Here is a 12,456-nt window from a genome sequence, read left to right on the forward strand (position 1 = left end):
CCATGTAAATTCTATCCACAGCAGCACAAAAAAAGTATTATATTATTACTCAGTGTTCTCATTTGCCTCTAAAGCTGAGACGAGTTCGGTACATGAAAGGAATATCTCTATCCCTTTTCAATTATACCTGTGATACGTTTTATGTTTTCAACAGTACACACTTGAATAAACAAGCACCATTCACCATGACACTGTTTATTCGATATTTGCTGAGTACGAATGTACATTCTTTCTTTGGAAACATGTTTGAACAAATTGCTTCTCTCCGACAGCAAACTGATGGGAAGGTCCAATACACAGTAGATAAATTTACTGATTGCATCTACCTGTGAATAAAAGCACTATGGCACTACTGTTCTGACAATTTCCTGTTCAAACATGACTCCTTTTTTGACAACGAACACATTGTACTTGTTTCGAAACATATTCAGTCAAATTGTTCTACCCGACAACACGTCTCTAGTAAGGTCAGGGGTTAGGTAATTTATTCATCCATACCTCGAATGGATAATTGTAGTTGCCATTTACTGCTGTGAGGACCACCTTGGATTTTTACGAATCAATGACGGAGTGAGAATTTGCTAATGCAAACTATTTCTTTAATTCGCATTTTTTGGATCAATCCAAAGGTTAATCAGCTCGTAGAAATAGTCAAGGTGGTCGGAATAGATCGCAGTTTCTTTTTTGTCAAAAAATTTTCTGCGGACAAAGTGTATAATTTTTCTGCGACAACATACAATCCAATGCATTAGCTGGACTAAGTGGTGTAAATGGAGTTGGTTTGTACAGTATATCAGTTGGTCGCTTTAAGTATATTCTCACATATATATAAATGTTCTAATCGACTAGCTCATTCCTTTCCCCTATAACATAAAGTGAGCAAGTAGAAAACCATATTGTCTTGATTATGAAACAAAGTAAAATATACAAACACTTTTATCTACATAATCAACATAATACACTATTCGTATCATCTTTAACGTCGTTATATATTCGTGCTTGAATAGCACGTGCTTTATTGCCATTGCATTTTAAAGCCACACAGCAATCGCATTTTGTACATATGGATTAAACGGAAAATAAAAGCATGCCATAGTTTCCCCAAATTAATCATTCTCACAACTTTTGAATTAATTCAATCGGTAATAAAAAATATAAGGTTTCCATGGACGATTAAGATCAGCTTTTCTAAGAACCAGATAAAAAATATAACTGAGTGGTAAATAAATAGATATTAATTTCTAAAAGCGAGGTTAATGGGTTTCAAGTAAGGGATACGAAAAAGATGATAAGCCACATACAACATTTTTAATTTAACAAGACATTTTTCCCCTTGTAAACCGTCAAAAGCATATGAGTTTAATTAGCAAACATTTCGGATATCATATAAGTATATTGTATAATTTTGTTGCCTTGCAACGGCTTTTGATTTTGTTATGTTGAGCCATAGCAAGACGAAATCATACAAGTTAAGTATAGAGAAAATTTTACAAGGAGTTATTGGACATTGGGACCATGATAAATTAAGACATTACATTTTTAGCACGTAGCAATTATATGTACTCAAAGCGGGTGATCAAGAAGACGTAGCTTGATAACTTTGGAGGGGGGGGGGGTTTCGCCATAATTTATGCATTTTCTATTATTGTATGCTGTATATTCTATCATGCAATATTCTATTTGCATTTTGTATTAGTTATTTGCTGTAATTCCTAATTTTGCATTATTCTATTTTGCATTTTGATGTGTTATGATGCACATTCTAGATGGCATCTTTACATCTGCCAATATATATTTCACTTCTGTCTGCGTGGGTTCCAGTCTCGGGCTCGGCCAACGTGGATATGTGAAAAAGCTTGCCAGTATATCTTCCCGTAGTTCGTTAGTTCTTTCCTGGTCCTTCCTCCACCAGATTTACTAAACAGTCAAGAATAGCCTGTCATGTGCTGAAAAATGGCGTCAAGCCCACACCAACAGCATATTGTGACCTTTCGATGTTTATGTGTATGAGATCGGGGTCGTATACTAGCGAGACACCCTTGCTGAGATAAATGATCAGCATTAAAACAGTACTAATAAAATGCATCTGACGAATTTTTAGGTCAGACACATACCGTTTATTTATTTTAGCTTATGCTACCCTTACAAAACTGCCTTAAAATAATTAACCTTGCAGACAATAATATAGTCTAACAGCAGAAATAACAAAATATTATATATGACATATCACAACAGAATCAAAGAACAAACAAAAAACAAATATACATGGGCCAGGGGTTAGACTCCTCGAAGTAGGATATGATAACGGTGTGATGCCAATGCTATTGGGAGAAAACCAGCCGAAAGGTGCAGTGCCTAAAGAGGCGACTACGAACCCGAATACCTTTAGATCTGGAAACAGAACGGAAAGAATACTAAAAATATAATTCAAACCATGCACATATCCATCTAGAAACAAAATAAAAGCTCTAATTCAAAATTATAAATAATTGTATTTTTTTTCTTTACGATTCTTTTTGAGTTTTTTCTCAGAATACCCACATGAAAAGATCGGAGGGTGCGGAGGGACACGAGCATATAAAAAAGCTTTCATCTTTCGGCACCAGGGGTCACCGCAAGGATCAACAGTTTAACAAAGCTGGTTTCCAAGTTGTGTCCACACAAAAACCTCACGGAGAACATAAAGAAAGAAATACTTCATAGATAAATTATTAATGTTAAACTAAATGTATGATCTTCAAAACAAGAATGTCAGCCAGAAAAATGCACGCTGTAAAAATGCAAGCCATGAAATATTTTTTTTAAATTTAAATATCTTAAATTAAAATTTATGTGTAGATAACTCCGTGAAATGTGACTTATGCCAGTCCAAACATATATACGGTGCGCACTATCGAACAATATAACAACACACGTATCAGACTTTGGACAGTAGGAAGATCTGTGGCAAGGAGGGAACTACAATTCCCCTTAATTGTCAAATCTTAACCTGGGGATGGTACGTTAGTTTAACCGAGACCGGAAACCAGACAAGCACAGACCTATACAAATTTTAAACAGAGCAACCCAATTAAAAAATATATAAATTCATATCCAAATTCTTTTTTATTTCTCTTACGTGAAAACAAAATTTACAGACCGGGGGTGGGTGGGTAACACTCACATATAAAAGCCTTTAAAAACTTTAGGTCGAATGGGGAAACCTCGACGGTTGCTAGCTTATATGGCCTAGAACTTGAGATGGTCCACATATAAAACACATATTTACTGTAATTCCACGCAGACCCTTGTCATTAAATAAGATTTCTTGTATCTTGTATCCAGTGTCGGATTACCTATTAAGCACACTAAACATGTGCTTAGGGCACCAGTCCAACAGAGGTACCCCCCAAAAATAATTAAAAATAATTGTCGATGATAAAATTGGATTAATTATATATGACTCTTTCGATCTGCATGTACGAATATTTTAATTTGGAATGATCGCAACACTACTAATGTTTCCACCTTTATAGCTTCTACTATTGCTTTTGGGGCTCCGAGTGGCCGAGAGGTCTAAAGCGCTCTCCGTTATGGATCACTGTCATCTCACCTCTGTCATGTGGGTTCGAGTCTCGGATTCAGCCAATGCGGGTATGTGAGAAAGCTTGCCAGTAGCTTCTCGTGGGTTGGTGGTACTTTCTGGGGTTTTCCCGGGTTCTTCCTCCACCATTAACACTGGCCGCCATGTATAGCCTATCGTGTGCTGAAAAATGGCGTTAAACCCTACAACAACAGCAACAACAACTATTGCTTTTATGAGTTTCACATCTTGTAGGAGGGGACAATCATACTATTTTCGGTGCTTAAGGCCCTGGAAGGATTCAGTCCGGCACTGCTTTTATCCATCTCTCAATTTTGTTGGATTTGCCCATGGGGAAGTACTTTACAAATTCGAGGTTGCTCGAACTGACTTTGAGTTTGTCGCGTGAGTCGGCAAGTGGATTTGTAAATCAAAGTATGAACTCGTGTTATCTATCGATATATTCTTCTCCATGTATACAAATATAGTATACAAATTGTGTTTTGTTTAAGGAGTAAATTGTTCAATTAAAACGACCTGTCTTTTGCTTCTTTTTGCCTCATTTATCGTGCATGCTTATGAAGTCTTTTCCTCCAAACTTCCTGGAAAGGTAATCTGTTCACACCGAGTTATAACTGCATTGTTGTTTTATGAACAAAGAGGAGTATCTTGAAACTTTCTTAGACCATGCTGCTACACTCTAAAGTAAGTTTCAATCGCATGTTGCATGACAAGACATTACATTTTCCAGATCGACATACCGTAGGATACGCAGACCTTTCTTTTCATGGCTATTTACGGCTAATATTGACAAAACTGAGAAACAGCGGTAGCTTTAAGTCAGAAGCATTATTTTACATTTCCTACAGCTACTTAACTGCACGTAGAAAATAAACCGCTGGCATCGTGTCGGTCCTTAAGATACGGTTAATACCATCTGAATTTGTGACTAACAACGCACCATCTTAAGGTTTACAGGTGACATCATTTATCGATTTATGTCCGATTTTAACTGCAACGTCTCTCTCTCTCTCTCTCTCTGAAAAGCATGGCTTTTGATTGTAAGAAATAAGTTTCGCAGGATATGTATGGTAATCGTTGTATTGAAGGTAGTTGTTGATGAAACATATGTCTACTTTATAGACGGTGGTTGGTGGAAACGCTGGTTAAGTAATAAGCTGTGGGGTTTTGGGGTGGGATGGGGAAATTGTGTGTGTGTGTGTGTGTGTGTGTGTGTGTGTGTGTGAGTGTGTGGATTGTTCTTTCTTTGTAAATCAGATGCATAATAAACGTTACGGCTGCAGTAGTATCACAATAGTGTTTTGAGACTGCGCTCACAGACCGTCCCTGCTCCCAAACCTTAAACTCCTTTTAGTTTCCCATGAACTGTGCCCCTCTGATAACTTTTTACATGAGCCTGCATCCGTAAAAGTAACTCACGTGTGTCCTGTCACAGAGCTTCTCAACCGCCACGCACTTGAAGGTTTCCAACGTATGGCAAATAGTTCAAAATGGATGATCTGGAGAGAGCGTAGGTTGACCTAGATTAACCGTAAGGTGTGCAGGAGAAGGCGAACAGGAGATATAGTAGGATTAACTGAAGTAATCGTAGGGTGAGCTTGGAGAGATCGTAGGATGACATAAAGTAAACGTAGGGTGAGGTGAAAATAATATTAGGGTGAACTTGGAGAGACCGTCGTGTGAACATAAGCAATCACAGTGTGAGCTAATGTAGTCGTAGGGTGAGCTTGGAGGGATCATTTGGTGAACTGAATAATCGTAAGGTGATCTGAAGTAATCGTATGGTGAACAGGGAGAGATCGTAGGGTGAACTAAAGTAATCACAGGGTGAGCTGAAGTAATCATAGGGTGAACTTGGAGAGATCGCAGGTTGAACTTGGATAGATCGTAGGGTGAGCTGAAGTAACCATAGGGTCATCTGAAGTGATCACAGAGTGAGCTTGGAGAGATAGCAGGGAGAGGCATAAACTTTGAAAAAATATAATGTTAGTTAATATTAGATTCAAATGGCTGATCCATAAGGTCCTAATTTTTAAGAAATCCCAGCAACCAAACAGTGAAATAAGACTCGACCCTATGTGCAATATTGGAACCAATTTTCTTATTTACAAAAAAGTAATGCAAATTATTCTTGTCAAGTAAACCTTGGTATTTACGGCATGCACAAATAATTCTTCTGGGATTCCTTACGATGCAAAATCAAAGAATTGATAATAATGATGGTTTGGAGAGTTTAAGTGAGACTAAGTTACAAAACTTATTCTTGGTGAATAGTAAAAAAGTTACTGCAACTAGAGTCATCACATGTAACATAACCCTCAGCGTCCACTTATGTAATAACTTAACGTTTCATGTCTGTGCAGACAGTGGCTGACAAATGATGACAAATACATGAAATGGCAAAATATACATAGTTGTTTCTATTTTTTCTTGTTCTTGGGGTGGTAGATTTGTAATGACATCATGAAAAATATTCAAAATGGGAAATATTAACCAAGAAAGGCACATCTGGACAACTTAGGTACCATGATTACCTGAATAAAAAATGTCCAAATTCGTTCTGTACAAAGTCAGATTACTTTGGTGATTACTTTTCTATTTGTAATAGGCATGATAAGGTTTATTAAGGCAAACTACCACCATCTTCTCCAAGGTCTCATCATAATTGAATGTAAACTTATGTCTCAATAGAAAAAAAAATCTGTACATTTTTACTTTTTTTGGACAAGTCCATAACCATGTCCAGTGCCTACGAACTTTTGAATTAATTGACACAAATTACTCATAATCGGTACGCACATTCATCCGATAGCTACATTATTTGGTCATCATTTGTCCATTTGGGCTTTCTAGTGAAATCATTTTCAATTTGTTTTGATCTCTTCAGCTCGCCATATGATGACTCCTGGTCACCCTACTATTACTTCAGCTACCCCTATGATTACATCAGCTCACCTTAAGATTACTTCAGCATACCCTGCGATCTATCCAAGTTCATCCTATAATTACATCAGCTCACCCAACAATTATTGCAGTTCAACCACCCAACGATTACTCAACCTCAGCCTATGATTATTTCAGTTCATCCTTTGATCGCTTCAGCACTCATCCATTTTGAACGATGTGGCTTACCATACCAAGGAATAAGCCCACGCTTGACGCGCCCAGCCTCACCAGTTCAATAGTGCGGCTGCAGTGCTGCGATCTGTGTATACAAAAACATATCCAAGGAGCATGATAATGACTTCCGTATGTATGACTATTCATGCATTCACAGCAATGGTAAATGTCAGGTACTAGTATGGCGGGATTACTGTGAAAAGTTATTGAATAGTAACGACATAGAAACCACAGTCAATATCGAAGCAGTGTGATGCGTTTGAAATCATTTGATACGAACGTACAATAGGTTGTCATTTACAAGTCGGTGTACGACTCTTTAATGACAAGTGTGCAGTGATCTGGCCAAACACCGGCTTGAAGAAAATTCTGTTCGAGCAGGAAAGGCTATTTGATGATGATCTGCAGTTTCTGCATCCTGATGAGAAGTTCAAAATGTTTTATGAGGCTCTGTCCTGATTTTCCGCCATACTGTGATATGCGCAAAGCATTTTACGACTGAGGCTGGTATGATCAAAAACTGTCTACTGCTGAATAATCTGGTGTACAAAGTACCTCCTTAAATTAGTTAAAGAGGATACGCCTAAAGTTACGCACACCATCGATTGAGAACATACATGAGTACTACTTTTAAATAAATACTACCCACGGGTACATGAAGAAACGTCGATGGCATTGGAACACAATAGATGCAATAACAAGTGCCTTAGAAAACGTAAACTTTGTAACAGAATATATCATAATGAATATTGTAAATCACACTTACTCTCGTTACCATTTGGAATCGGTGCTCGACCACTACTTAAATATCCTATCGGAGTCATTTCGCGTAATCCGCTTTGACGACCATGTAAATATTGCAGGATGCGGACACCTCTGGGTTCAAGATAAATATTGTTCTTTTTGTGGACTAAACTTTATGCCAATTAATGGTTCAAAAGCTGACTCGATTAAATCGCTTTGTGGTGATCGGTAATAATGTTAATAAGAAAACAAATTTTGCGTTCGCGATCTTATCCGTGCTACATCGTGCGTGGGGTCATACATACCAGCCTCCACAATACCAACAGTAAATGCATGAACTTTAATTCGGCAGAAAAAGAATATCTTCTTCAGGCTGCTCACATCAGTAAATTCGAACGACGCAACCCTGATATCGCCGTTTATGTATTAACTTTGAACAGTGGCCTTAGGCCGATTCGATTATTGGCACATAAACGCAAACGGACTAAACTTATTGATCTACTCTTGATGATCAACAAGAAGAAGGTGAATGCTTCTGGCGCGGCCAAGAATGCTGTCCCCACTGCGCGGTACCATTAAGTGTATAAAAAAGATTCTCTCCAAATGGTTTACCGGCACTGTAAATACTTTGGAAGTAAGTGCTATTGAAGAAAGTTTTCGTGTCGATGCTGCATGCATGTACTTATCACCGAACGGTTGCTTGACGACCATGAATTACAACTGGGGCGGAGTAAGTGAGAAGTCAATGGTACAATTATGCCCAAACCTGGCAAGATATTTTGAAATTGACAGTTGTGCGACTAAAGATGAAAGTCCTATATGTCATTTAAGCAGACTCCGCGGTTAGGTCAAATACATTACAAGTTGCTGAATAAATACCATGCGACTTTGCCAAACTGTTGTCAGATATGACGGATAAACTGAGCAACCAATGTTATTTCGCGGACGGGTTTCGAGTCTTATTTAATCGCTGGAGGTTACAGCGAAATGGATACGACAAAAGCTTTGACATTCGTGAATTTTCAACCGCAACTAATTGTTGCATCTGTGTATGTCCCTTTATGATGGATATTTCCTCGAAGTCGACTTGGATTAATCGGACAAATAATGATTATCCACTGGCGCAGAATCGCCATTGGCTCCCCACAAGTGGTAGTCCCCGTGTCAGTGTACACTTGTGGACGATTCCGGTGGCATATTTGTCGAGTGCATAAAGCTAGTTTCGAATTAGCTCAACTATGACCTATCGTATGTTGTATCTGCGGTTGGGACGGTATGTGTCGCAAATCCATCGGGAGTTGCTACTTCGCCAGTGCGCGTGGATAGCCCATAATTTCCAGATGAACACGGATCTGTGAATGGCCCGTACGAAGGAATTTAAAAAGGATAACAAGCTGATGAACAATGCCGTGTTCGGGATAACCCTGGAAAATCTGCGACAGCAATTTCATGTCGACCTTCTCTAGGGCAATGACACTTTACCTCTAGATGAATACCGATCTGTAAAAGCCCCCCTCCTAAATTTGTAAAGGATTCAATCTGATGAACAATGCGTGTTCATGCAGAACCATGGCGATGCTGTACATGGATAAGGACTTACGTATATCACAACTAATAACGTTTGCCAGGACGCGGGTGCTACATCATTCACCAACGAGTTTGACACCAGCGAGTACCCGAAGGACCGTCCCAAGCTCCGCACCGTCAATAAGAAATTTGTTAGGAAATTCAAAGACGAGTTCTAAGGAAAGCCCATTGAGGATTTTGTGGGATTGTGACCAAACATGAACTCGATTGCTGTTGGTTCTGGTCTCCCCTGTGGCTAAAAGAGTTCATCGGGTTGTATCCGTGAAATATCTTAAGCATAATAAATATGTGGAGTGCCTTGAGCGACGACATGATTTCACACGAGGCAAATCTTATTTAGTCAAACAGACATTACATAGTCGTATATCGTTGCATCGAAATACAATTGTTTTCACTAAATAACCAAAACCTTCAATTTTCCCTGATGGAATCACTAAATACGCTTACTTTGGCACGCAGATCCCAAAATTGATCTTGGTGATAATTCCGTTTTGTCGGGAATAACTTCTAATTCCCAGGCACAAATGTCCTTCATAAAGACAAAGCCTCGCTTGGGCACGCTACTCGTGGTAGTGATTTTTTTTCTCACACTGGTTCTAAAAAGTAGCTTGTTGGTTGCCACAGAACACCAGTTCGAATATTTACTGTTGAGACAAGTGCGTGCACATGGGAAAACCTGTGAAAAGAGCTACATGTACCATGTTTACGACTCTACGATGCATCCCTTCTTGAATCACAGAACAGTGGTACAATATATACCGTATATACAACACGATGTGATAAATTTGGCTTGACACTAGAGAATGAAGTAATTCTAAAAATCAAAGTGTGAAGCCTGGGACATATGTATATGCATCAGTGAACACATAGCATATAAAATATAAAATAGCATCATATATTGAAAAGATAAGCATCAACCATATATATATATATATATATATATATATATATATATATATATATATATATATATATATATATATATATATATATATATATATAGAGAGAGAGAGAGAGAGAGAGAGAGAGAGAGATGTGTAGAACTTATGGTTGTGGGTTTCTACGTCACGTGACAGAGTATGATATTTCATGTCACTGCGATGAAGTGTGATCGAATTTATGTACCACATATATTTGCCATTCCACCATCCCATCTCTACCGTGGTATGTTAATTGCTCAATTAAGCCATACGACTCAGTTATAAATAAACAGGATGACCATCTGTGTGGATTCCTATGCAGTTTATACGCACTGCTCAATAAAGAATACGGATTTCGTTTATAAGTTTTGAAATTGCATAATTAAACTTTATATATATATCGTTTAAAATACTGTATTTATGGTTTACCTTTTTTAAAGCAATATTTATTGAGTAAAAGAAAGTAATTCAGTGAGAGGGGAAGATTAAGGAAAATAAACACAGAAACTTTTAAATGTCTTGTTTGTTTTTTTAAACTGTTCCTAACTCGAAGTTTTAGAAAAGTGGATTGTCTTTCTAAGATGCGGCCATAAGGTTGGCTTTCTGCGAAAAATATATGTTGTCAGTCTGGATTAAATAACAAAGAAACACTTATTATATGACTTTAAACCAAAAGTATAATGACGTATGATTTTGCTCAAGATCCTATATCTAAACCATTCAGTGAGTACAATAAAGTTATATTCATTCTTACGTTGAAGTGGCGTGAATAAAAATATATTATGTTCGATGTTTGACACGCATTGAAAGTTATAATGGGTATTTACTAGGTGAATGGTTTTTAATGAGTATTTTGCACTTGGTCAGGACGACTTATTAATTTTACATTGCAGGGTAATATTTGCCAACTTCAAAACGGATAAAAGAGTGCATGTAGTGCTTATTCAAAAATCAGAAAAAAGTAGAATATATAATTATTAAATATTTAATGAATAATTTTGTTATCTGTATCCATAACTTCAGTTCGTAACTCCAACACAACTAGATAGTTATGTATGCATGACGGTGTGTAGGTAGGTATTTTATGCTTCACATTAGAGATACAATTAAAAACAGAGTGGAGAATGTCTGAACCTGTACTAAATAATAATTTGTAAAATAAAAAAGCAACAAAGTCCTTTACGTATTATTGATTGATTGACGAAGATGATAATGACGACGACGATAATAATAATTTTAATAATAATAATAATAATTATTATTATTATTATTATTATTATTATTATTTCAAGAAAGCAAGTTTGGTCTTGTTCACTGTTTGAGAACAGCCTTGTCTTCTGTATATCGTGCGGGTGATCATCTAAACTTCGAACTAGGAAGTTACTCGTGCGAGTTTTTATTGGCTGCAGGCAATCGGTTTGCTTTCCATTCTCAGCGATACAAAACTATACAACCCGAACTAAGTCATTTTTCGCGGAAACGTGTTTGGGAAGATACGACGTGCCTCTGTGCAATTCATACGAAATTAATCATTTTGCTGGATTGAAATGGTGTAATGACGAAGACTGGAATGACAATGGATAGGGACAGGCATAATTTGTGCCTTCTGGTGTTGCTCGTTATGGCGACAGTGACTTCTTGGTGCAATGGCGAGAAAATGATCTTCAAAACCGGCTTTGAATATCAATACACCTTTGCTTCGACGGCTGAATTGGTCAACGTAGGAAAATTCTTGATTAAAGCAAAGGTGAAATTTTAATATAATTTAACGTTCGTATCTATTAGTCTTTCTTCCTTACTTTTATCTCTACTGTCAACTTTATCAAATTTATTTTGTTGGTAGAACAACACTAATATCATTTGTGAAAGATTTAAATATGTACATTTTTAATAGACTTGTATCAGTTATGAGTATGAGCAATGCAGTTTCATTCGTGTAGTTTTATTCACTGATACAATTATATATATATATATATATATATATATATATATATATATATATATATATATATATATATATATATATATATATATATATATATATAACACCTGTCTTGAAAGACCACCCTTCAGCCATAAAATTACGGTCATGGTCGGTCTCTCAAGACAGGTGGTCTCTCATAACAGGTCACAATGCTATATTATCAATGTGCATTGAGAATATGGTCTCTCAAGACAGGCGATCTTACAAAGCAGTGGTCTTTCAAGACGTGTTTCACTGTATATTTCCTTAACATGGATTGACAACTTCATTTGTAATACGGTTGATAACAAAATACGATATACGTGAGGTGTATTCTAATTATTTCTTATTAAATAAACAAATAAAGCCAGACTATCCTATTCCATTTGAGTAACGGCAAAACATTTCTTCCTTTATTCGGCAAATTGATTCGACATATTAGTAGTATACTCACAAGGAAAAATAAATTCATGCCACGGAGTATTTTATATCAAAAAAGCTAAACTGAATTGCAATTTTGTCCACGTAATAAGTTCAGA

At 36.9% G+C, this 12,456-nt stretch overlaps 2 protein-coding genes across 2 annotated transcripts in view; one reads left to right on the top strand and one right to left on the bottom strand.

Annotated features, from left to right (window-relative positions):
• LOC149805302 (uncharacterized) overlaps nt 1–7,527 on the bottom strand; it is a 192,644-nt gene extending 185,117 nt beyond the window's left edge. The window contains exons 1-3 of the mRNA XM_089933948.1: nt 7,470–7,527; nt 2,384–2,391; nt 226–326 (exon numbers count right to left, since the gene is read on the bottom strand). Coding sequence (XP_089790074.1) covers nt 226–326; nt 2,384–2,391; nt 7,470–7,527 — 167 coding nt within the window. The remainder of the gene's footprint in view (nt 1–225; nt 327–2,383; nt 2,392–7,469) is intronic.
• Nucleotides 7,528–11,390: 3,863 nt separating this feature from the next.
• The window catches only part of LOC149805303 (uncharacterized), a 45,679-nt gene continuing 44,613 nt past the window's right edge, over nt 11,391–12,456 (top strand). The window contains exon 1 of the mRNA XM_089949220.1: nt 11,391–11,701. Within this exon, the coding sequence (XP_089805346.1) occupies nt 11,510–11,701 (192 nt within the window). The 5' untranslated portion in view covers nt 11,391–11,509. The remainder of the gene's footprint in view (nt 11,702–12,456) is intronic.

Source organism: Sinohyriopsis cumingii, chromosome 2, assembly GCF_028554795.1.
Source record: "Sinohyriopsis cumingii isolate HCF-2022 chromosome 2, ASM2855479v2, whole genome shotgun sequence".
NCBI classification, from domain to species: Eukaryota; Metazoa; Mollusca; class Bivalvia; order Unionida; family Unionidae; genus Sinohyriopsis; species Sinohyriopsis cumingii.